The 27,027-nt window shown below is 38.9% G+C and overlaps 2 protein-coding genes across 3 annotated transcripts; one reads left to right on the top strand and one right to left on the bottom strand.

Moving 5' to 3' along the window:
• Positions 1-116: 116 nt before the first annotated feature.
• Positions 117-24,365, bottom strand: zbtb8b (zinc finger and BTB domain containing 8B). Of its 2 annotated transcripts, none has more exons than XM_079591934.1 (4): positions 24,227-24,365; positions 2,188-3,239; positions 1,950-2,107; positions 117-454 (listed from the first exon to the last, which is right to left on the bottom strand). In XM_079591934.1, exons 2-4 carry the CDS (start codon positions 3,209-3,211, stop codon positions 149-151), a joined length of 1,488 nt encoding a protein of 495 aa, XP_079448060.1. In that variant the 5' UTR covers positions 3,212-3,239; positions 24,227-24,365; the 3' UTR covers positions 117-148. The 2 variants fall into 2 exon arrangements, with proteins under 2 accessions (XP_079448060.1, XP_079448059.1); XM_079591933.1 differs by lacking the exon at positions 24,227-24,365 and adding an exon at positions 4,232-4,520.
• Positions 19,909-25,076, top strand: heyl (hes related family bHLH transcription factor with YRPW motif like). Its single transcript, XM_079591938.1, has 5 exons — positions 19,909-20,115; positions 21,978-22,044; positions 22,369-22,452; positions 22,552-22,633; positions 23,777-25,076. The coding sequence occupies exons 1-5, from the start codon at positions 20,036-20,038 to the stop codon at positions 24,394-24,396; spliced, it is 933 nt and encodes a 310-aa protein (XP_079448064.1). The 5' UTR covers positions 19,909-20,035; the 3' UTR covers positions 24,397-25,076.
• Positions 25,077-27,027: the final 1,951 nt, after the last annotated feature.

The raw sequence follows: 27,027 nt of genomic DNA, 5'->3' as shown, positions 1-27,027 counted from the left end.
CACCAAATAATTAACGGTCTTTTCTAATCCACAAAAATATATTAAAGAAAGCGACTAAACCGGTAGTTTGTTACAGAATGTTGGTCACACCCTGCCTCAGTCTACAACTGTATGTACTTCAAGTCCTTTTTTTGGTAAACAAGTGCAACTATGGCAATGAACCTACCATGCCATTCTCCCCAAGCTGCTTTGCAACATTCTGCTTATCATCCTGTCTAGCACTCGCCTCCGCTTCATCCCCTTCCACTATAAACATGGGCCAATCAGAGTCTCTAGCTCCCCTCTCCATAGCTTCAGACTGAATGCTGAGGTTCATGGAGGAGGGATCCTCATTAGTTGTAGTAACAAAGGTGCAGCCATCGCAAAGTCCAAAACGCTTCATTCCCTGGGACACAATGCCTGAGAACACTCGACGACAGCCTTTGCAAACAATGGGCCATGTGGAGCGATGGACCTTCAAAACAAAAGAAATATAGATTTAAATATACCGATACATAAATCAATTGATTCAAATAATTGATCACAATTCACCTCAATTTGAACTGGCTGGAATTTGCCTGTATTTTTAATGTAGTGCATTTGTATTAATGCATTTATTTTTTACCAGTAATATATATTTTTTAGTTACATTATTAAAATAGATTTTTAATAAATATTTTAAGGAAGCAAATTCCAAGAACATAATCTGTACCACTGGTCACCAGCAGTCAACTCATTAACATAGGGAATCTTTCATGCTTTTTAAGCTTTGATTAATTAAATTCTATCGTCATTTTTTAATAACCCATTTGTATTTATATCATTATATTTTTTGTATGTATTGTAATATGTATTCAAAGATTCTTATGCACTTTTTGTATATTCTGCATATTTTCAAAAATGCTTGAAGGTCTTGAAGTGCCATAGGTCTAAAACTGTAATTCCTGCAAATGTATTATTCTTCGATTAATGATATGTTTCAATTCAACTGAACAAAAGAATGTTGTGACTGTCTGTAAATTATGATCAGTACAATGGCATCGTTGTGTATTGTTGCATACTTTAAACTGTTACCGACCAGCAATATATTTATAGTTATATACATAGTACACTCACATGAAGCAATATATACTGTTACTGTATATAACATCTCGGCTCCGATTGCTTATATCGTCGTCACAGAATATTATTGTATTTTATATACAATAATATATATATAAAGTATATATATTCAATAATATTATTACAATAATATTGTAATATTCAATAAAGAATATTATTGAATATTACAGTTCTCTATATAAAGTTGTATATACAACTTTATACGCATACATGCAGTATACTTACATAAAGCTGTTTATACAGCATAGCAAAACTACCTGCTTGTTAATATTGTCGGAAAAATATAAACTATATTATTGCACAGCTCTATATATGAAGTTGATTAAATAGGTCATTTAAATGTACCCGCATACATACAGTATAGCCACATATAGTACATTTTAACTTCTTGACTGTTTATATCAATGCAAAATGTGAATTATATTATTACCAAGCTCTAATCTGCTAAATCCAACTGTAGGCATGAAGATATAAAAATTATGAACATCATGAATTGAAGCTGTTTTAAAAAAAATGTGTATTGTGAAGCTCGCAATACAAAATAAAATTAACCTAATTTCTATTAAAAGCATTTTTGAGTGATTCAAAACTGTTGAATGCTTTTTACTTTATAAAATGTCCCCCTGTAATTAATAAATTAATAAATGAGAGTCCGGTAATATTGGTTACTGTGTGCATTTAATATTGACACCTGCTCATGTTCTTACTCTGGCCAGTCTTTTGAACAAAATGAAACAGATTTATAGCAACTTTGGTAAATGGGTTAACTGTGTGCAATACTTTAAGGCAATCTTTGGCAGCTCTATAGCTGCACATTCAAATATTCCTCAGGGCTTATGAAGACTTACAGAAATTGCGTGAGTGCGAAGATGTTCTTGTCGTGTGAAGCGTTTGCCGCACACCTCACAAGGATACGGCCTTTCTCCTGTGTGGCAGCGAATGTGCCTTTTCAAAATGCCCTTCTGTTTGGCCGTATATGGGCAGAACGGACATTTGTGTAGTCTCCCTGTGTAAACACGCATATAAATTACAACACAAATCAAAAACTATTGTGATACTGTAGCAATTTTATCCAGCATCCCTCACCTGGATCATCCCCATACCAGTCATTCTGAATCTCCATCCCACAGGGGACCGCAGGACCAAGTACATCATCACCACGGCCGAATCCAGCGTACCCCAAACTCTGGGAATAGTGTTCATCCCGGTTAGGGTTCACCCCTCCTCTGTACAGCACATCTGGAAACTGCTTCATAGGACAGTTAGCAAATGATACGGAGGAGTGCTCAGTGCTTGGAGCCGGGCTAGTGTTAACTGTTCTCTCTCCGTCGTGATTTGGGCCTTGATAAAGAGTCGTTTCTTTGGATTCCCGTGAAGATTCGCCCTCTTCATCAGGGTCATACTCTATTTTGGGGTGCACTAACCCCAGAAGCAGACCTGGGGTGGATGAGTTGACTAAATCCGGGCCTGGACTGACCTTCAGTGGAGCATTCATGGGCGGATGGTTGAGAAATGCTCCCTGAGAGTTTTCGCTTTCTGAGTCTTTACTACTGGTGGCCGCTGGTGTGCAGATAGCAGCCGTTGGGGCATCATCGGGGCTGAGGGCTTCGGTGACCTGACAGGTCCTTTGGTCGGCTTCGGAAGTGGATGCTACAGGGGCACTGGTGACTAAAACTGGGGTTGCACTATGATCCAAACCCTCCCTGTCCTTGTGTCTCTCCCTCTCCCTGTTACAGATCTCCAGGGATGATTTAATGTAGCCCTTACAAAAGTTCACCACATCGGTCATCTGCAGGTAGCTCGCAGCTGACATTATTTCAATGACATTTTCGCTGCGCAGGTCCAGGTGACCCGAATACAAAAAGTCCAGGATGAAGGAGAACGCCTCGGCTGTGACGATGTCCAGAGAGGCCGTGCTGTGTCGCTGGCCATTGTCTTTCAGGTAATGCACCAGCAAAGCCCGGAAATAACCACTGCTGGCGAAGAGAATATTTCGATGTGCTTTGAAAACGCGTCCCTCTACTATGATGCTGCAGTCACAGAAGAAGTCGCGCTTACGCTGTTCGTTCAGCTCAGTCAAGAGCCTGGACAGATAGGAAGGAACCTCCATATTCACCGTAGGACAGCCATTCGTTTCTCTGGCAGGTAAGAGGTTAAAAAAATATATCAATGATCATGAGAAAGCTATCCTTTGAAATAATTGCATATTCTCAAACAGATAAAATAGGGTGACGAGACGTTTCATCTAAACTAGTTGAGAGGAAGTAAACCCTGATATTAATAAAATAATTAATAATAATCATTAACTAAAGTCTACTGACACTTGCAACAATTACATTTGCAAAAAGCACATAATTAGTGCTTTGAGCCTAAAATATAAAATGATAAGCCCAATTAAAGAACTATTTCCAAAAAGCACAAAACATAAAATAACATCTGAAAAGGTATATTCACAGTTAAATGAATACATAATCATATTTTTCTTAATAATATATACTGTGTTTGTGTTTGTGTGTTTGTGTGTGTGTGTGTGTGTGTGTGTGTGTATACTGCTTGCTATTTGTAATGGTTACTATAATAATTGTTTATAGTGTGATTTTTGGTAAATTGTACAACCAGTTACGGTCTGCAAACATCATAATAATTGTATATGGATTTAAAAAAAATATATATATATATATATATAACTAAAAAAAACGCTTGTCCCCCTTTTAAATTCATATATCATTTTAAGCACTTCTGATATGTTAAGATTTCACCGATATTTTGACCACTGAACTACGAAACCAATCAACTAGAATGAAACGCATTCTGACTATCACACTGTCACACTGTTACATTAATGCACAATTCACCATAAACATTTAAGGTGGAATATTTAAATAGACAATCGAATCACTGTCGCAATAATATCAAAAGTTGACCAAAATCGAGCTCGTGCTACACATCAGTGGTTATAATTCACGAATAACAAAATGCTATTTTACCATATGTTATGTTTTACAGCAATTGGAGTTAGTAATAACCGAATTATGGAAAGCAATCCGTGCGTGCACACGGAACAAAAAAAATAATATCGTTGATGCTAAAAACGGAATTTTAGACAACAGTGATTTTTTTAAATACTTACATTCAAGTGTATGTTTTGTTTTTGTTCATGATGGTCTTTTAAAAATGTCTCCCTGACGAGCTGCTTCCTGATTTCTACGTTATACTTCCTGTCGCTGCCATAGTAGCGGGCGGAGTAAAGCGGAGTGACCCGCCTATCCACTATAATAGTGCAGTGCACTACTTTAAGTGCAGGCTACTTATTTATTCTCTAAAAGCATTCTGATTCAGAGTGTACAACCGAAGAGAGGACTGACGAACTGAAAGAGAGAGAGAGAGAGAGTTTGAAGCTCCGTTATGGATATGCACATGCCATGCTGATAATTTTATATTATTTATTTATTAATTCATTTTTTTTATTATTTTTTTGTCGTCATGACTCACTACTTCATTAAAATATATTAAAATAGAGAGACCGTTAATTGATCATTAATTTATATTAAATCATATAGATAAATTAATTGTGGACTTTTTTGGGCATTAACTCTTAAGCTTAAGGTTAATTTCTTCACTAATTCACAGGAAGAATTTATATTTTGGTGGATGCAACATGGATACAAATATTCAGGTGGCCTAATCAACTTAGCTTAGCTATTATAGCTTATAGGCTATATATTCCTGCCTGAGTGCCTGTACATCTCTTTCACTCCTTAAACCTGTCACATGTCAATTTACTGGGATAAAAAAATTCTGATTGGAGTTGTTTGTGATGTCAATCAAGGGAGAGCATTTTAAGGAAATGTTCTCTCAGAAATTATTACCATTCGTCGGCTGACCTGACCGCAATAGGAGGGAAAGAAATAGATAGTCAATGGGTGCAGTCAACATTCTTTCATATCTTATTTTGTGTTCAGAAGAAGATATAAACTCATACAGGTTTGGATCAACATGAGTAGCCTAAATAAAATATATTTTTTAGGTGTCCCTTTGAAAAAAGGGCAATGAAGAAAGTGCAATTACCACTATCACCAGACGAGGGAGCAAAATCCCTGAAACAGTTGGTATTGTCAAGAGATTCAACAAGTGCTAATTTACAGCACTGCTACACAGCCGACAGGGTGATGAACAGCACATTCATGAGAAGTAGTTTATTTTTCAGCATAGTGGTCGACCGCCATTGTGAGACAAGATGACAAACTCACATGTGCTCTGAAATAGATCCTGCTCCGAGTGAGGACTGATGTCTTCACAATGCCCAAATCCTAACATGCCCATACTGCCAGCTCATGTCAGGCCATGTGCCTACCCCCATTGTCTGCGATGGAATGTGTGTTTATTTGCTCTCTTTAGCCTGAAAATAGCTGTTTTTTAACATTTGGACCGAGATAAAACAAACATGCAGTTCCTGCAGGCTGCACCGCACCCATGCATCACAATCCAGAGCGCTCGAAAGTGATTTTTAACACTGATGGGTCACCGGGTGAGTTATTTGTTTGCAGAATTTTCCCATGGTAAACCCACAGAACACAAAGGCTTCATGGTGGCCCCTCTAAACCGCAGGATAGGCGAGTGGACATAAGCCGCCATACACCCTCTTTTGAAAATGAAATTTATAGCACCTCATAAAACTCTATTCATCCTTATAATTCCTATACAAGCTAGAGAGTTGTCCCCGAATCCTGTAAACTTGGAACTATACGCCTAAATCAAATTCTGATGCTCCTGCTTCAAAATGGAAATTTGTGCATTTGATTCGCCGCTTTTGGATTTTTCCTAAATATGCCCGGGGACTTTTGTTGTTGACGTTTTCAGATACCCTATGTCTGAAAATGCAAGAAAATATTAAGTTGCATTCTTCAATCTTAATGTAAGAGCACCCTACCGGATATCTGAAAACGGCAAAAACAAAAGTCCCCAGCCATATTTATTAAAAATCCCAAAACTTAATATTTTATTATACATCATACGAGGAGACAGATAGTGCAGTGCAATAGTGTTTTTTTCATAAATAAGGCTGCTTAAAAATCTGCTGTGCAATCACAAAAAAATATTACATTTCAAAATATATTAGAATGCAAAACTGTTATTTTAAATTTGTATAACATTTTATAATATTGCATCATTATATATATGGAGTACGAAATTTCCTGGCCAGTGATTGCGATGAACTACTGTTGTATGAAATTCTTAAAATGTATTTTCTTTTGGGGTCTATTAAAAAAATAATAGCTTATGGATTTTGAACAATATCATAATATATATTACTATAAAATATAATAATTATATTTTCTTTTCAGGGTGAACTATTCCATTAACCATGCCTAAGTTCTGTCAATGAAACACATTTATTATATTATGACATGTACAGTATAATCTGTGTCTGCTGTAAGGCTTTAAACTCTATTCATCCTTATAATTCCTATATACAAACCAGAGGGTTGTCTGAATCCTGCAAACTTAAAACTCCTCTAAATCAAATGCTGATGCTCCTGCTTCAAGATGGAGCGCTCCCCAAAAGAGCCAAAATAAGTGCTTTGATTCACCACTTTTGGATGTGTCATATATATGGTGGATCTCAGATCTCCTAAGGTGCTCCTACACATTACGATTGAAGAATGCAAGTGAAAAATTTCCTGTCATCATATATGCGAGTAGACAGACAAGTGCGGGTGCGATGGCGTGTTTTGGGACTGAGCGGGGCAAAGAGCTGCTTTTTCCCAGGCGTAGATGCACACCACTGGGATATTTAGAGCCACAGAAGAGCACTGATTAAAGAGAGAGACAATGGGGAGAGATTGCCATGACATGGTGCATTTTCCATTCCCGAGCTCTGCCTCTCATGGGCGCAAAAAACTGCGCCGTGAAACGTTTGAATTATCGCAGAATGTGAGGAATCTGTTTTGTGGCACCAGCGCAGACCCCTCGCACACTGATCACAAGATCTGACACAGAGCCTCGACTGTCTCTTTTGTGTGCGTGCGTGTTGTGGGCGGGTAGGTGGGTGTGTTTGTTTGAGGTGGAACGGTCATAATACACCACAAAGTGTCTGGAGGATCTAGACATCAGATGGGGGGTGTATTGGGGGTCTTGGTGATATGATACCAATTTTGGGGGGGCCTTAATAGGACCGGCGCCCCTCTGCAGTCTGAAGACACCACTCTCCTCTGTGGTCAGAAAGGAAATCTCGTCTCTCTGTAATTACAACTTAATGTCCTTGTGTCATTCAGAGACGATGTCTCATTGTGCCCTGCGCGTCTTCTTTTTCTCTCCCAGGCCGGCGACTGCCAGAAATAAACATGTCAGCCTTTTTATTATCATTTATTTGAGGCAAAGGAGAGTAATAATTGCTGTCGCTACAACCACATGCTTCCGGCCACAAGCAGAGCTTTGTAGATCTGCAGCACTCATTGCCTTCCTTCTCATTCCCGTGTTTATTTAAGGAATAGTTCACACAAAAACAAATACAATTTTCATTATGGATATTTATTCTATTATTATTATTTAAAATATTTATTCACAGGAATAAATAACATTTTAAAAATAGATAATATATAAACAGTTATTTTAAAACTGTATAATAGTGTGTGTGTGTGTGTGTGTGTGTGTGTGTGTGTGTGTGTGTGTGTGTGTGTGTGCGTGTGTGTGAGTAGTAACTGATTGTATCAGATTCTAAAAATGAAGTACTTGTAAGTAGATTAGTTTATGTTGTAAAATGCTTATAATCAACTTTTTCAAGATTACATTATTTACCATTGGCAGTAATAATTTATTAATAATTTATTGATTTTCCCCAATTCATCTTTTCCATCTTTGATATTTTTCATTCTACGTTCGGAAAGTTAAGTATGCATGCTTTTTGGAAGCTTATGAACCCATAGTTTGGTCAAAAAGTATGTGTGTGTGTGTGTGTGTGTGTGTGTGTGTGTGTGTGTGTGTGTGTGTGTGTGTGTGTGTGTGTGTGTGTGTGTGTGTGTGTGTGTGTGTGCAAAAAGTCATTAAAAATTCTTATTTTGTGTTCCAGTAGTATATAATAAATATATAATAACATGATTTTCATTTCTGGTTCAACTATTTTGTTAATTACACCACAGTTCTGTCATGAAATAATAATTATTTTATGACTTATGAATGCATGATAATCTGTGTCTGCTGCAAGGCAAGGATTTAGTTTGTGATGTGGAGTGCGTGACAATGGTCTTCGCTTGCATCTGTGTTTCTGTTTGTGTCTGTGTGGTTTGGATACGTCTGTGTCCATCCCAATGTGTGTTTGCTCTGCCCAAGAGAGTGTGTGACTGCACGCTGTTGTTTGGGATTCTGCCGCCACTACCTACGGGCCGGCCGTCGCTCGGCTGCTCTGGGCTGTAATGACAGGGCCGACTGGTTGTAATTAAGTTCAAACATAGCAGCGTGGTGGACAGAGCCGGAGGCCTGCAGCCCTCAATATCATGCAGGCTGACCACAGACTGACAGCTCTCCAACACCCACCAAACACTGAAACTAAGACCAAACTACATGCTGAGCTAATCCTGAACTAAAAGGCAAAAGCCATGTAAATTGAGTTTACATGTAGCCTACATCAAAACTCAATAACTGAGCTTACATTAACTTTCGAAACTGTTTTTCTCAGTTGACAGTTGACAGTCGTCCCCAGAGTGTGTATGCAAAGTTTTAGCTGAAAATACCCCACAGATAATTGTTTTACAGCATGCTAAAATTGTCCTTTTTGAGGGTCAGTAAAAACTCGTAGTTTCGTGTCCCTTTAAATGCAAATGAGCTACTGCTCCTGGTACAGAGGGCGGAGCTTCAAGAGCTCCTGTGTGTTAGCAGCTCCGATTAACTCACACAGACAAGCACTAAAATTTCAGAAACTGTTCTGCATTTTATGTTTAATCGGAGTCAGACAATGATGGAGAGACTCAAGAAGAAGTGACAACATGTAGAATGCAACAGGACGTCTCTGAATGGTTAGTTGATTAATTGATGTTGCTGATGTGGAGTTAACTATCTTTAATTAGCATATTCTGTCATTAAAATCTATAAAATCGCTCTGTATGCCTACAGAGTGACATGCTATTGCATTTGTGTTACGTACTGTGTTGCATGCAAAGACGGATGCGACAGCTTGAGTAGACTCACAAATGTGCTCGACTACAACAACTCTTCCTCTTCTCAACATGGACTCTGTATGTAACTTTTATGTAAATTTTAGGGTTAGTGATGTCACTAACCCGGGAGTAATGTCATGTAGTCACTACCAGCTGTTTGTTGTAGTCCTAATTTCTTTAAAAGCAAATATCTTCCTTTGCTTTGTACTTTGACCGTTCTGACTTTGCAGATGTTGTTTATGCCCAAACAGCAACATTACACACTAACTAAGTGAAATCATAAACAACCACCCCTTTATAAAGTAAAGAGATATGCACAAGACATGCACATATTGAATAAGCTACCAAATAAGCCATTCCAGTAATCAACTATATACTCAGATAAAGATAGTTGTGGTTTGGTTTGTGATTGGCTGTTCATCAGTCCCAAACTGAACAACTAGCGCTAGCTTTCAGATAGCATCTCTAGCTGATTATGTCAGGCGTAATATAACATTAGCCCATCCTTTCAACAACACCTCCTGTCCTGAACACATAATCCTCTTCTTCTTGGAAAGCTAAAATTAGCTCTCGTTGGAATGCTATGACAGCTTTTCCAATGCAAAGTATTAGGACAATACATCTCAGATAATGTATGAAATGAAGGCAAAAAGGTTCAATCAAAACGCATGATACATTCACGTTCTTTATTATAAAATCTATCCAATTCCAAGTTTTGTTAGCACATCATTTCTTTAAATCATTTATATGGGCCAATATACTTCATAATTTGAATGGATAAATGTCATAAAAAATGCACATGTTATTGACATAAAAAAATGCTACAATTTTGACTTAGAATATGATTTAAAATTAGAGGATCTCTTAATCCTGCTGAAAATACAAGCTTCCAGGCTGTTTTATGATTGTAAGTGTTGGTCTAGCTGATCATTTAACTTGTGAGTCTGTCTCTCTGATGAAGCTGGTTGACCAAGCAATGGTTAAGCATGGTCTTTCCATAGGCGTTAATAGCACAATGTTTATTGACAAATAGTTAGCAGACAAATAGTTTTGTGAATAATGAGTCTGTTATATAGAAAAAATTGCAATGTGAATTAATGTTAATACTCTTGGTCCTGCCAACCTGATATCATGAGAAAACAACTAGGCCTGTTTTACGAAGTGACAATTTCATATGAATTCATGCAGTGTGATTTGTATTGACACTATTTTTAGAAGAAGAGGTAAGCATGATTGTAGACAATGCACAAATGAGATGGTACGAATTCATAAGAATAAGCCCCAATTCGCCAAAACGTATTTAGCATATCGTTTTATCTAGATTGCGGGTAGTAAAGAAGGGGCTTTCAACCACTTTCAACTAAAAACGTAACACTTTTTATACGTTTTGGCCGCTCATTTACACGACAACAACGTTTTGGGGACTTGAAACGGCAAACTTTTGAAAAAGGGTTTCAAGTGCAAGTTTTTGAAAACGTACAAAAACATGATTTTGTGAAACCGGTGACATCATGCGAATGCTTATTACGTGTTCAGTCTGTTGCCGCGTAGTTTCTTTACAAAGTGACATCTCTAACTACTGGCCTGGCATGCATTTTCAATAGTTTTCATGGATCAGTGTGAACGGGGATCATTTTTTATAACGGTGTTTATTATAGTACATTGTTGTCATGTAAACGTACCATTTGGTTAGGTAAAGTAAATAAGATGCCGGTTTTTGCGCTGAAAATACTGTGTGTGCAAAAGTTTGGCAACTGTTTAGTGAATTCACCTCTGAGTTGTAAATTACTTGAAAATTTAAACACAAAACCAAGAAGATATTTCAGCAACATAAAACATCCATTTTAAGATAAACAGTGGTTGCAAGCGAATACCGAAGCGCATTTAGAGTAACATTGCCAAAACAATGCTGTGGCACTGGCTACGAGCGCAAAATAAATTATTCTGACTTTCGTTTCTTCCCCTCCTCTTGCCCAGCTCATAAAAGATGGCGTAGTTCGTGTGATGTGGTCGACGATCTCAGTCAGAATGAACTGATTACCATGGAGCTGCAAATCCTTTGAGTCATGGCACACAGTGACATTCTTTAGACTCTTAAAAATAGAAACACTTCTCTTTTTTTACAGATTTGTTTTTCTCATTCGATGTCTGTGGGGCATCCTCTCTTAGTTTAGAGTCTCGAATCATAACCAGATCTTCTCTCTTTTCTCCACTTTCTCCTTTTCCTTCTGTTGTTGGAGCTTGTTTAATCTAGAGGAGAAAATTGGCTTAGCGTGGGAACGACAGAATTCTTTGGGGATAGGTTTTGTTGTTTTTGAGTGTTTTTCCCCCCCTTTTTCAAGTCAGAAAAAGTATGAGCTTGTGCCAAAACCTCATAAAGTAAGATAAAAAAACAAAAATGAGAGAGGCAGGCCACAACACCATGACAAAGATAGGGCCTGCCTACCGCTCAAGAGCTTTACAAATGACAATCTTTTGGAGGAATAAAGAGAGATGGAGCGAGAACGAGAGCGACGAGGACAACATTTGGAGGGAGAAGAAAAAAAGGGAAAGAAATGTGGATGGGTTGGGGGGAGAAGGGGAGGAAACATTCCCCTGGCCACATTAAAGACAAAAAAAAGAAAACAAACAGAAAAACATGTCTGACATGAAGACGCTGGTTTCTGTGGCGACAGACAATGGCTGCTTGTGGCCTAGTGAGGCCTACCCGGCCCGTCTGGGCACCGGCACCAGCGAGAGTTACCGCAGTCAGGCCCTCTATCGGGGGCTCGGCGCTGTGGGAAAACAGCTTGAAAGGGACCTCGCTCTTGGCCACAAAGGGCCCTTTCTGCTTCCTCTTGTTGGCTTTTGCCCTTCTTATTTATCTTTTGGGAGCCGGATGAGGCGGGCATGACTGCGTGAGTAAACAGTCATGCTGTCTTCCTCTGGCAGAGATGGAGGGAGGAGGCCGCCTGAAATCGTAGTCCTTTTGATAGCAGGAGACGCCGGCTGTCGCTCTGTCATCATGAACGTGTAAATCATGGTAACACGACCTTTCACTGACTGGATGGGACCAATGCTACTACATTTTTTGGCAGCACATACATGCATAGTTAGTTACATAACTTTGGTCACACTTAAGCCTTGTTAAGACTGTCAGTCCAAATCCGAGCATGTCCGATTGAAATCCGATCAGATTTAGCAAGTGTGAACAACATTTTTTTTTTTTTTTACAAATCCGTTTTGAGTTACATTCATATGAGGCTTGAAATCCAAAACGCATTTCTAGAAATCCATTTCAGTCTGACTGCTCTGATTGGATTTTGCGTGGTTTACTTTCTCACGCCACGTAAAATGTAAATGTCAGACGTTGTTATAGGAAACATGTTGAAAGTAGTTGCAGACACAAGGTTGTGTTGTGCCGGACGAGTAGAAAATTACAACGGAGACGTGTTTTGAAATCAGTGGAGACGACAGCACGGTACGTTTCTGCTAATGCCTAAGTAGCTAGTCCAGCGCGCCGGCTACACATTGTCATGTTGTAAATAACATCTGTATCGCAAACCCCTCCTATTGCAACTTGTGGTTGTTGTTGTTGTTGTTGTTGATTTTGGCATATAGCCTACCTACCAACGTATCGCCATTGCCATAGAAACCAATGCCGATATTCCGGAAAACTAAAGAGTGGCATGGGACACACAAATTGGATCTGAAAAGTTGCGATACACAATGTGGACGTCAATAATTTTAGATCAGATTCCAATCGGATACACAAATAGGCCTAATGGATTTGGACTGTCCATTGTTGTTGTTGTTAACTGAAATTAAAATTATTAGAAATCATTATCATTCATTGAAATACAGCTGAAATAAAACAAATGATAAATATTATATTAAAAAATATAATTAAATTAGAAATGTTGCCATGGTCAAAGTTAATAAAAATAGGCTAAAATAAAGCTAAATAGAAATGTTACAAATATATATATATATATATAAAAAAAAACATATACAAATTAGTACAAAATTAGGCCTACTAAAACAAACTAAAATGAAAACTGAAAATATAAAAATATAAATAACTAAAATAACACTGTTACCATCTCACAAAGCTTTACAAAAATACAAATGTCAATGTCTTGTTTCCTGGTAGTTTTAAATGCATGTGAAATATAAGAAGTCAATTTCTTACAAGGAAACAATATTAGGAAGTGGAAAGTATAAACTTAAGGTCATGAAGATAAGGGAGGCTCATAGCAGATCTCAGGAGATAAATAACAAAGAAAGTAAAAACTATTGCGATAAATAAAAATAGAAATATAAAATTAAACGAAAGGACAAAAGGACAAATACAAAGTGTGGTATGACAAATGTGCAACAACCCAGCGAACTGATGTATCAGAACACTGATGAAATGTATTTATCAGCAACATAGACCATGATAGACTATAGAGATGCTCAATCACAGAAACATGAAGCACAGAAACTTGTTGTCAGCGCTGCCCCGCGACTTTTATTAATAAAATAACTGAATTACTACGTTATATTACTCAGCAAGGAGGTTGTGACATTGTTGTTTTTGAAGTAATTAAACTCACAGCTTCATTGCTATAGCAGCCCGGTCTCACCCCAAAACGTCATATACTGACGGGTCTTGACCATACGTCAACATACGACGAAAAGGGTACCCCTATAACGTCAATATGAGACGCAGACATAAGCGCACCAGCAGCGCCTCCTAGCGGTACCCTAACGCATACCTAAACCCAACCATAGCCGAATCGTCACATATGGACGTTAAAGGGTACCCTTTTCGTCGTATGTTGCCGTATGGTCAAGACCCGTCAGTATGTGACGTTTTGGGGTGAGACTGTGTTAGCTATAGAAAGAAGCTGCACAGAAGCAGGTAATTCACACAAACACGTCTTTATCTCTCGACAGACTAATTCGTTCAAATAAATGTTTTAATTAAATCAAATAAATGTAGTCTTAACGCACTGCTTTATCTCTACAGCATGTCTGAATTAAAGCGAAGAGACCCTTCCAGTCAAATTTTGTGCTGGCAAATGCTGGCAAATGTCCATGGTTAAGCGGGATAATCCATGACTAGCAGTGCATTAAATGATTTGAATGCACTACCCAGAGGTTCTTTGCCTCCACGTCATGCATTAAAATCATAATGCACAGCTAGATAATAGCCTGGTCCTACCAGACTCTCGTACATTTCATTTGTACAGAGAGTCTGGCCTCTCTCCATTGACTAGCGTTAACTTTCTTGTAAGCGGGTTTACTCTGTTGAAGTTTAAAACTATTGGATCTGCCAAAGCCACCTCGCTGCCCAATCGCTAACGTTTGGTCTTGACGAAACTACAACTCAAACTAGCGCACAACCTCAACGTCATCTTTCTCAGCCACTCCCTCTGTTTGCTGATTGGACCGGTAAAAAGGCTAGGATAATACGTTACTTATATAAAGAATAGGTTACATAATTAAAAAAAAAAGAATGAAAACATAGTTATAAAACCTAAATCTATAAAGAGATGAATGCATTTTCATGTGATTGCAAGCATACCGTAGAGGCTCCACCTCAATACCACGATCAGTTGTGACATGTGTCATGCATTCAGGGCATTTGTTCTTGAGGACACATGTCCATGAATATACACAGATTCATGCAATGCGACCTGTGTCATTTGTGGGCTTTAAAGTGGGCAGGCCTCAGTGTCTGGCATTCCTCTCGTGGCTGGAGGAGAGATAAGTCCCTGTGGGATTTGCCAGCGCTTGCAGTGGGGCCTCAGCTCTCCAACACTGAGAGAGCCAAATGAAAAGGAACATCAAAACACGGGCTGATTTTGGGGTCAGCCGCTGAGATTTACACATAAAGGGAGGAAAGTCGTGCAAGATGTGGTAGAGCATGTGGGCGTGTGGGTGTGTGTGTGTCAGCATGAATTAATACACGATTACCGCTTGAGGAAGAGCGTGTGAGTTTGGCTGCTGTCATTTGGCAGTAACATTTAATATGCAAGTTGCACATTAATGTGCGTGTGTGTGTGTGTGTGTGTGTGTGTGTGTGTGTGTGTGTGTGTGTGTGTGCGTGCGTGTGTGTGTGACTCCAACTCAACTGCATGTGAAAAACAGAGAGCGGGCGGTTGTGTGTGTGTGTGTGTGTGCATGCTCTTCTTTCTATGAGAGAATCGTAAAAATATGAGCTTGTTAATTTCAATTGTGGAGCTGTTCTTGTTGTGGTGAGGAGGGAGGGCTTTGCAAAAGCACTGAAGTGGCCAACCAAGAGCGTAAGAAGCCGCTTTGCTCAATACCAGCGTTTAGCTTTGTTCTCTGGCTCTTGTTCTCAGTTTCCCCCCTTCAAACTATTTTTACAGATCAACTTATTTATTTACTTAATTCCCCCTGTTGCACTCATCCATTTTCCACTGCGATTTTCCCCCCTTAATTTGTCATCAGTGGAGGAAGTGTGCAATGACAAAGATCAAAAACCCAGAGGAAGAGGAGGAGAAAGGGGGAGAAGCGAAGGATGCAGAAAAATCTTGAAAAAGAAAAATAATCAGAACAGAGAATGAGAAGAAAGCTCGGCTTTGAAGCGGGTGGACAACAAAAATAACAGCAGAGACACGGCGAAAGGCCCGATTTTCTTTCTTCTTGCTTTCTGGAAATGAGATCCAGACCCGAATAAAAGAGGGATTGGTAATGAAAGGAGATGGAGTCGGGGGAGGATGGAGGGATAAAGGGATCTCTTACACTCATTTTGACTCACACATCAAACCATAAGCCTCCCGCGACGGTCAAATGCCACACGTCCGCTCGCTGCTAATTGCTGCCACCATCCATCTCTAAAAGCAGGAGGAGACTTGAGAACATGCGTTTTATACGGCTCATACCCTGGGAAAACTCATGGACAGACGCAGACATGTACAGTGGCCCCAAAAAGTATTTGGACACTCAATTGACACTTAAAAAAGCATGCTTTTTGGAGTTACTGTGTAGTGCAATTACATTACTGTTTTCTTGTGTGGGCTAAGAAATGAATGAAATGTACTCATCTTAAGACTCTTCTGTCAATTTATTCAAGTAAATTGGTTCATCAACAGTTCTCTTTGTCTCCATTGTCCACAGAGAATCAGTTCGTTTAGGTATTTCTTTCATATGTACTAGCATAAAAAAGTTTGCTTTATTCTAGTGAATCAATTAATCCACAAGGTTCTCTCTTTGTGGTGTAGCATTGAAAAGTCCAGTTTGCTTGAACTGTTTTACATGTAAATTAATACATTGAGATAAATGTTTTAAAAAAAGTTTTTGTGGCTGTATTTGGTGAAAATTTACGTACTTCGATACTGTCACCTAATTGAGACTGCTCTTTCATTCAAAACCCCTCACTGTTTTTGTATCAGCAAAATGATTTTAGCATGATTTACTTATCCCAGAAATAATATACTTAAATAAAATTAAAAAAAACGTTTGATTTAGCATGTTGGTCAGAATAAGTGGACTTCTTTAAAGCACAACAAAAGATTATTAAAATGATTTTGAATGTACTTCAAAAAGTACAACTTTTAATTTGACATTATCACAACGTGCACTTTTCAAAAGTGTTCATGCGTGATTTAAGAAACCGTCAAGAAACTGTACTTTCTTCAAGCACACAAGTGTATATTAATAGGTGTATATTAAAATATAAACATGTGTAGGCTATGTTAAATAAATTGTATTAATATTATATTGTTTGCAAGAAAAGTAAAAAAAAAATACTTTTAAGATTGGAAATACACTACAATATTATCACTACAATGCACATTCAATACAATTAAGCACACTTTTTTTTCTCAATGGCCTTTAGGTACAGTAACATCATTGTAGTTAGCTTCTTTTTGTTTGTAGCTTATAGCTTACTACTTTTTCAAAACAACAGCACGACTGGAATTATAATGAACTTGTAAGCTACAGTTTTAATTAGCTTCCCCAAAACTGCCTGGTATATTTCATCACTATGAAAATGTTCCACAATTCATAAGTGTTCAAACATGGGGTTGTCTTTATTTTTCTGTTTTTCTTCTTCTTGGGGTCACCGCACCTAGATATAATTGCATCAGAGAGGCTGCCTGTCCAACACAATTGCACTGGCACGAACATATACACGCACTAGGAAACTATATAATTGCATACGGCCCCATGGAGATAAAGCAGCAGGCTAACAGGAAGGCCGAGGGTGGGTCGGGTATTGTGTGATGCAGGGCATGCTGCTGCAGCTCTTGGGTCAGTAAGGCACCGTTCCTGACAGCAAACTCCTGCCAGGCGCTTGTAATCCGAATTACCATGGCTACTCTCGCCCTACAGCTTCCCACGGTATATAGCGGATGGGGGTGAACACCTCTGTGTGTGCGAGTTTACATGTACGTGCTTAGCACTATATAGTGTTAAGTGAAACGTTTCTTTTGAAAATGCAGCGCGTCTGACATGAGAAACCGTGATCCTGTCATCCTTGAGGAGATCCTCTGTTCAGACACTCAGTGGCTAAATCCTCTCTTAACCTCTCTTCATCTCTCCCCAGAGGGCATCAGTTCATGGTCACTATCAGAGCTGCTTTGTCCCTCGTAACTAACACAAGAGACTCAGGGGGAGACTAAGATTAGTGGTCAAGTAATATGTGATATTGATTCTGTAACACTTTATTTTGATGGTCCCTTTTGAACATTCTGTTGACTGCAAGTAACTTTGTAACACGTCAACTAACTCTCATTATTAGACTGTCGGCTAAATGTCTTCTAAATATGAATTATGATGCTCCCCAACAGACATTCTACTGACTGTAAGTAACTTTGCAAATACATGTCAACTTATTCTAACCCTAACCCTATAGTAATACTCTACTAACACTCTAATGAGAGTTAGACACAGGTGCACTGTTGCTTATAGTCAACAGAACGTGTTAAAGGGACCGTCAAAATGAAGTGAAACAGTTGATTCTTAAAGGTGAAATCTGTCACTAGCACTAGCCGAATTGCAATAATGATAGCTTCGCTAACAGATTGAACAAATCCCGCCTCAAACTCTGCTGTGTAGATTCTACAACAAACTGATTCTGAATGCAATGGTATTTGGACACAACCAAGCTAAAAAAAAGCACTTTCAGAAACCAGCTGGTGTTGCAGTGATTTTAGTCGATGTATAAAGGCACAGAGTGAATTTGAGTAACCACATGTATAGTTTATCACATTGAGAATGAAGGCTTGAGTGTTCAAACATGTTTTTCGTAAGTGTGAACAATATACACTACTGTTTGAAAGTTTGGGATCAATAACTTTTTTTTTATGAAAGACACTTTTATTCAGCAAAGATGCTTTAAATTGATCTAAAGTGAAAGTAAAGGTATTTATATTGTTGCAAAATATTTCTTTTTCAAATAAATGCAGTTTATTTGAACTGCATCAAAGAATCCTTGGGGGGAAAAGTTAAAAGCAGCACAGATGTTTTCAACATTGATGATAATAAGAAAGGTTTCTTGAGCAGCAAATCTCAGCATTTTAGTATGATTTCTGGAGGATCATGTGACACTGAAGACTAAAGTAATGATGCTGAAAATTCAGCTTTGACATCACAGAAATAAAATACACATGCTAAAATACAAATCAAATAGAATGTGTCCAAGTCCTTTCAATTCAAATGTATCATTTATTTAATTGAAAGAAAGCAATTTTAAATTAAAGAAAGCAGAAGCTCACTTTTCAGGCAAAACATTTTTAAAAAAATTATGTAAGTATGAAACAATATATAGGCTGAGAAAAAAATACTGAGACAATTTCTGGTTGTCAAATGTTAGTGAAACTCGGAACACCTGTGTGATACATACACTAAAAATAACTTCCACACCCGTGAGGTAAAAGTAATTGCAAAAATGGCTAGACATTTTTTTACATCATTTATTTGCAGACTTGATTTGATATTTTGTATCTAACACTATGACATCCACAGAGCTTTAAGTGTGGCTTAAGTGCCCATATACTTTTTTGGCGCCACTGTATGTGTGCATGTGGGTCAAAATCCAAGACACTATTCCCACAGCGTTCTTCCTATTGTCCTGGGAGAGAGGGAGGGGAACTAATTAAAAAGAGTGGAAGAGAGGAGACAGAGAGAAACAGAGACAGAAGCAAGGAGGGAGGAAGAGAGAGAGAGGGGGGGGGGGGGGTAAAGATAGAGCAAGATGAGACAGTGGAGAGAAGAGGCTAATTGAAAGGAGAGAAATGACAGAGAGAGAGAAAGAAGGGAGGGCTGATGAGGGGTTGGGAGGGAGGGAGTGTGGGAGGGTAAGGAAGAGGGAGCCAAAACTGGCAACTTTTCCAAAGTGCCCAAGTTCAGTCACTTGTGCTGCTGCAACAGAAAGCAAGAAGACGAGTGTAGCCAGGGTGACCGAGCGGTAGAAAAAGCCAGGAAAAGTGAGAGAAGACAGCAGAAGGAGGACTGTCATTCTCTGGCTTCAAGTGTCAAAACACGGCTACACATAAACGCAGAAACAAGGACCACTCAGTCAGCACGAGAGGTCTAATAAAGACTCCCAAGCAGCGTGCTTGTGTTGTGGACGGAGGATAGAGGGAGAAATAGAAGAGAAGAAGGTGGAGAGGAAAAAAAGGGAAACAGGGAGGGGCGTGCTCGCATTAGAAGGTGGCTGCTTTCCTCACTGTTGCATTTGAAGGACAGAAGAGGAATCCATCATCTGAGATCATCTCGACAGGACCGCACGTCTCCATCGCTCCATCGATTCAACCTCCCCTGGCAGGGATAGAGGTGTGGCGATGAAGAGACCTCATGACTACAGCTCCCCGGACTCGGACACAGACGAACTGATCGATGTCGGACAGGAGGACAGCTACTGGTGAGGACCTGGCGTGTGTAATGTGCTCAGTGGCGATGACATATAGCTGTCAGGAGCTCTACATGTAGAGCTCACACTGCAGCTCAGAAAGTATAAACGTGATATTTATGATGAGTTTATGTTTAAGTTTATTCTAAATGTCCAATGTGCCAAAATTGCTGGTCAAAATGCAAGGTGTTTTTTTGACAGCTGTATGTTCGACTATACATGGGCCTTCAGGGTTTATCATGATCTCTGCTGTTTATAACAAGATATGAAATGTTTAACATTCATAAAACAAGCTATACAAATGCTGTGTGTTTTTATTAAATGTGTTGCCATTTGCCAGGATAAGCAATTCTGCTAATTTGGCCATTTTAATGTGTCCGTTACACATTACATGCGTTTACTGTACTATAGAATTAAATTATGCATAATTACTAGCAACTAACACTAAGCCAAACTCAGTTACACTTTTTATTTTAAGGTGTCCGTGTTACAATGTAATTATGCATTTAAGTACTGTGTGATAATAATTAACTACATGTACTTACTATAGGGTTAGGATTTGGTTTAGGATTAGTTGCATGTAATTATGCATAATGTATAGTTATAACTACATGTAACATGCAACAAGGACACTAAAAGTTTATATATGTACTTGTTGGTACTTAATATTACTCAGTACTAATTTGTGTAATTACACTGTAACAAGGACACCTTAAAATAAAGTGTGACCACAATTTATTTTTTATAGTGCTATCTATGTTTAAAATAGGAGGATAGATTCTGCATGAGGGGACAGTGAAGACACGTCGAACAAATCTTTGAGAAAACATCAAATTGCTAATATTACAACCAATATTCTACAGAACGCGTCTTGTTGTTGTCCCTCCCTAATTTAAATGGACATTGACACACTGTAGCGCATACCAAGTCACCAGAGCGCAGTGACACAGGAGTTTATGTGAGCGGACATGCACATTGTCAAAATCACAAATAGGGCCACCGTCAAGCAGGGCGGCTGATGGAGGCCCATTACGATCTTATTTGACACTCTTGAGAGGCGTATCTTTCTATCGCTGTGCCACTGACAAGCATTAAGCTCAGCATGCTTTTTCCTTCTCTGTCCGTTTGCATTTTTTCTCTGTCGTTTCGTCTTTTTGATATTTCAGCAAAGCTGCGACACAAATCAAGTGCAGACTGAAGACGCATGCAACTGCCATTTGGTCCTTTTGAATTGCGCCCTATAACGACTAATCGTTTCTCATCTTATTCCTTAAACTCTCATCCACTCTATACAAGAGTTTATTCCTGTAACTCATTTTCTTTTTGGACTGGACTCATTCCCTCTAAACAAACGGGAATGTTTGTGAATTAAGCCTCTTAATGTTAAAAGGGGTTACAATGATGTGATATAAAAATAATAGTTATGCGTGGAAGTCAAAGTAAAAGCAAAAACAAACAGTGTCATTCTGCTGGCAGAGCAGAGAGTGCCCATGCAAACCAGATCCACATTGAAGGATAGTACAGAGTAATGATGTGCTCAAAGAGCACGCAAAAGCCACTATTTCAGCCTGCCCTGCGGATATGTAATCATCATGTCTTTTGAGCTTAAAAAGAAAATGCTTTCGTACGATGCGAAAATCATAACATATCTGCCATCTGACAATAATGTCCAAAAACGCGTTAAACCAAAATAATCTTGTTTTCTGTTTACCCCGGCGCTCCCGTGTCTAGCTGTGCCCCAAGACAAATTAGATTGGGTTTGATGATGTGCAACAGCGTTTCTGCGTTGTATTAAGTACAGTAATGACAACAATATGCATTGACATCAAAGCTTTAATCTGTCCCCTTCCCCGCTCGCTCTTTCTCTTGCTCAGCCCTGTCACTGGGTCCATGTCTCCAGGCAGTACCTCACAGATCCTGGCGCGCAAGAAGAGAAGAGGGGTGAGTTTACGTCAATCCAGCTCTGTTTTCCCCCCTGCTCGTTCAAGAACAGACCAAATATATAATTCATATATGATCTCGCTACAAGGTCTCTTCTGTAAATGCCTGCAATATGACCCTCTGCAGCAACATGCATTTTTTACAGTTTGAGCCCTCTTGTCTGACTTTGATTTGTGTTTTCCTATTTCGACTTGTTATTTTTTCCAAAATCTGATCTTAAGAATGCTGTGACTAGGCCTCGGCCACAAAAATAATTCAGTTAGCAAACGCTTTCCACTGTGAATCGCCGTTCTGTCTTTAAATTGATTCCGCTGGATTCCTCAGATAATTGAGAAGAGGCGCAGGGACAGGATCAACCACAGTCTGTCAGAGCTCAGGAGACTCGTACCCAGTGCCTTCGAGAAACAGGTAAGATTATATTCTCAAAGCAGCCGAGTTTAATGTACAAGCTACTAGTTTTAAAACTAAATTGTAATGAAAACCAGCACCTTCTCCCCTTCTGACCAGGGCTCCTCTAAACTGGAGAAGGCTGAGATTCTCCAGATGACAGTGGATCATCTGAAACTGCTTCATGCCATGGGCGGCAAAGGTGAGAGAAGATATGGAGCAAGACATTTCAGTTGCACTCTTTTTCACAGTACGGGTACTTACAGTGAGCTTACCTAAGAAAGTACTGGGTAATATAAGGCAACTACAGGGGTTAGGTTAGGTTTTAGGGGTAGGTTCAGAGTTAGTACCTAGTTATTACAATTACTAATAAGTACATAGTATGTGGACTGTAAAATAAAGTGCTACCGAAATTTCAGAAGAGCTTTCATTACAGTATATTGCTACTATTACTATTGCTCAAGTCGTGGATTTGAACACGCCCCTAACCTCAATTATTCAACTTAAAGGGATAAAAATGAAAATTCTGTCATCATTTACTCACCCTCAAGCTGTTCCAAACCTGTATGAATTTCTTTCTTCTGCTGAACACAAAAAAGAAACCCCAGGGGGTCAGAAAGTACCCCTAGGGGGTTCCTGTGACATTTCAGAAAGAAAGAAAAATGTCAAATTTGCAGAATTAGATTTTTTTTCCCCGCTTTGTAAAAAAATCATTAAGATGAATCACAACTGCCTTATTCTATTCTACAGATACTATTTGAATCTTTTTTCTGTTTTATTACAGTGATAACATAAACAATTACTTATTTGAAGAAACAAAATGTTGTTTTTGTAAAATCATGCTACATCTTTTTTTCTTCACAATACACTAATATTTAAAAAAAAAAGTATTTTGTGCTCGCCAAGGCTGCATTTATTTGACCAAAATACAGTAAAAACTAAAATATTGTGAGACAAGTTTGTCAAATATTGTGATTTATTACAATTTAAAATAACTGTTCTAAAGAAAAGCTGGATTTTCAGCATCATTACTTCCGTCTTCAGTGTCACATGATCCTTCAGAAATCATTCTAATATACTGATTTGCTGCTCAAGAAATATTTCTTATTATTATCAATGTTGAAAAGTCCTTATTCACTTTTGATCAATTTAATGCATCCTTGCTGAATAAAAGTTAAAATTCCTTTCCTGACCACAAACTTTTGAAAAGCATTTATAGCTGCTTTTATATTTTAGGAAGGAGTTTCCTCCATCATTATAACTGTGGGTCCTCAAAAAGTCTAAAAAATTCCTGCTTTATTTTATGTATTTCTCAAACAGAAAATTGAAGTGTTCTCTCTCCTAGGCTACTTTGATGCTCGTGCTCTGGCAGTGGACTACAGGACTTTGGGCTTTCGGGAGTGTGTTGGGGAGGTGGTGAGATACCTCAGCTCTCTGGAGGGGGTTGAATCCTCAGACCCCATCGGCGCGCGCCTGGTGTCCCACCTCAGCCACTGCGCCAGTGAGCTGGACCCTCTCCTCCAGAGCTCCACCGCTCTGCCTTTTCCTCCCTGGCCCTGGCCTTCCTTCCCTCAGCTAGCAGCCACCTCATCTCCAGTCTCATCTAACCCCTTTCCCCCAAATGCCCGCCGGGATCTGCCCCCCCATGCCACCGCCGCCATGCTCGGCTACCCTTCAGCGGCCCTGCGAATGGGATCTTTGGGCACCCAGGGGGCGATAATGAGTCCAGCGCTGACCCCGGTGCGTCGACTGCCCTCTATCCCCGGCCATCCTCACAGACTTCAACAGCACTCACCTGACAGACACACAATCCCATCCTCCTCCTCATCTTCCTCCAACTCCTCCCCTCCCCAGATTTCCTTCAGACCCTTTGCCCCTATGGGGTCCCCAGCCCCAGGTCGCAGGGGTTCCGGGACCTCCAGTAAGTCCGCACAGGCCTGGGGCACAGAAATCGGGGCGTTCTGAATCAGCATTACGGAGAAGTTTGGAGTTTATGACAGTCTGAAAGGACAAATAATTCTTGGTCATTTGAACTTATTTACCACCTTTAAAAGGAACTACAAAGCATTGGACAATTCAAAATGTTTATTCAGTACCATCTACTATTCCAACTCAAATGACATTTAGAAATAAGAAAAAAAAGTTTTTATGTTTACAGAGACAAATATGAGGGAAATTAAATGGACTGTATAATCCAAGTCAAAATCAAAAGGTAAATGCAACTCTCTGAGAGACTAGATGTGATGAATGAAATGCTCAAAGCAATTCGGTGCTTTGAACTTGGATTTTGAGATCCAGATACTGGAATTTTCTAGAACTCTGATCTTTTATCTTTTTTTATATTAGTGTATTTGTTTACTCTGTCATTTATACATTAATTTCCTATGGATTCTGACATGATATATCATATTTTTGAGATGGAAATGCTTGAGGAAATTACATAAAGAGAAATGTGTTCCTCTTCTTCTCTTAATTGTGTGTGCAAGTACATTGAGCTTCCAGAAGATGGCAGCACCAGAGCAAATGATTAAAGGAATAGTTAACTTAAATGGAGTATTGAGGCTGCATTTATTTGATCAAAAATAAAGTAAAAACAGTAATATTGTCAAATAGTATTATTACAATAAAAATACATTTTCTACATTATTTGTATTTTAAAATGTAATTTATTAATGTGACAGCAAAGCTGAATTTTAAGCAGCCATAACTCCAGTCTCTTGTTCACTTACTTGTGTATGCAAGTACATATAGCTACCAGAAGATGGCAGCACTAGAGCAAACTGTGATGATCAACTCTCTCTTAGGGACATTCTGAATGTGTAATTTTGTAACAGTTCCCTTTTCCTGAATCAAAAAAACAATGGAAACCTATTAACAATATTTTTTTTTATTCTGGACACCAACTGAGTTATTTTTATTAGAAAGCCAATTGGAAAGTGAGTCAAATATAAAAGAAAGTGCCTACAAAATTTAAAGCAGAGTAGCCTACTCACCATACTAAACTGACTCTTATCTGAAAGACTCCTCTGGGTGCTATAGACTCTAAAGCAAGGTGCCATTTACAGCGTCTGTTTTCTTTAGCTGTCTCCAGAGAGGTTGATGAGAAGAGAACCCTGTGGTACATCGGCCACTCAGACAGTGAAAACATGGTGGCTGCTGGCCCTGATCCTGCAACAGCGAGAGGAAACCAGGAACACTGTGTGCCCTCTCAGTGCCTCTGCCAACCACTCTCCATACAGCCTGTAATTAGAGTGAAACCAAACTAACTTCAAAACAGGCAGGAAATAAAAATCTCTTCGCACACACATCCTCACACTTACATTGAAGAAACAGAAAATAATAAGGGATATTATCGTAAAATAAACCCTGACAGGTTGATCAGGAGCCGCCGCGGAACGGAGGGGTCTTGATTTACCCTGAAAAAGGTTCATAACAACAGCTGACTGTAAACTATTTCCTACATCACTATACTCACTAAATAAATAGCTACGTGGACATTAAAAAAACGATGTTGTATAATCTTAAAGTGTCTGCCAAACATAGTCCATTATGTAGGCTACAAATCTGCCTAGCAACAAAGACGAATAGCAACAGTAGCCTACTGAAGTCATTTGAGGTCATTCTCTTAACAAGAACAAAGACGCAAGATGGCACAGTATGAAACAGGAAAGTGATTCCGCCACGTCTCGGAAAATACTATTATGTGTAATTTGAGAAATCAATAGACAAAACCACAATACAAAAAGTTATTATGGAAATAACCCACTTCATAAACGTAACAGTTTATTTAGCGGGACATTAGGCCTACGTAAGCTTTCGTTTATTTTCAGATTTTCTTGCATTAGATATTAACAATAGTAAATTCTAGGAATTAGTCAACCGAAATATTGCCGAATTTTACTGGTGAAAGCTCTGCCATTTTACCATAGAGCATTTTACAGACGTACGGCCCTGTCCCAAATGACGCACTTCATGTGGACTTTCGGTCTCGTGGACTTAAATTGCGCGTGCTCGCTGAGTCTACGAGTCCGTAGACCGTCCCATTCATCATTTTAACGCTCTGAAGTGTGCTCTGAAGTTGCAAACGACTTTTCTCAAGTGTTGTGACGCATTTCCGAGTGAAACGGAATATTGAACAGAGGGCAGGGTTTTACTTCAGCGCTCCTCCTCTCCATCTCTCGCCCATACAGCAGAGTAACGGTTTGAGGGGAGTGGTTAAGCGTTTAACCAACCCAAGTCGTCAAGCCTATGTCATCAGAAAAGAACGCCATTCCAGACCCGGAAGTAACTTTTCAGACTTTGATTAAAGAACTTGCACGGATTAATTGTTCACCACAAGACTAGTAATATCCGCTAACAAAGTAAATAGGGTCAATTTTGATTTCATGCCGACTTTAAGTGTAAATATCATTATGGTTTTTATGACCTGTGTACATTTTACCAGTTATTACCTACAGTTTATACAAACATATGGTCATCAACCAGTGGTTAATGTCTCAAACATAAATATATATTTATATTTAATATAAACATAAATAGTGCACTGAATAATAGGCTACGATTGCATTATGATTAATTAAATAAATATAACCGAAT

Source organism: Phoxinus phoxinus (assembly GCF_949152265.1).
Source record: "Phoxinus phoxinus genome assembly, chromosome: 19".
Classification (NCBI taxonomy): domain Eukaryota; kingdom Metazoa; phylum Chordata; class Actinopteri; order Cypriniformes; family Leuciscidae; genus Phoxinus; species Phoxinus phoxinus.
This window is presented reverse-complemented; position numbering and strand designations above follow the sequence as displayed.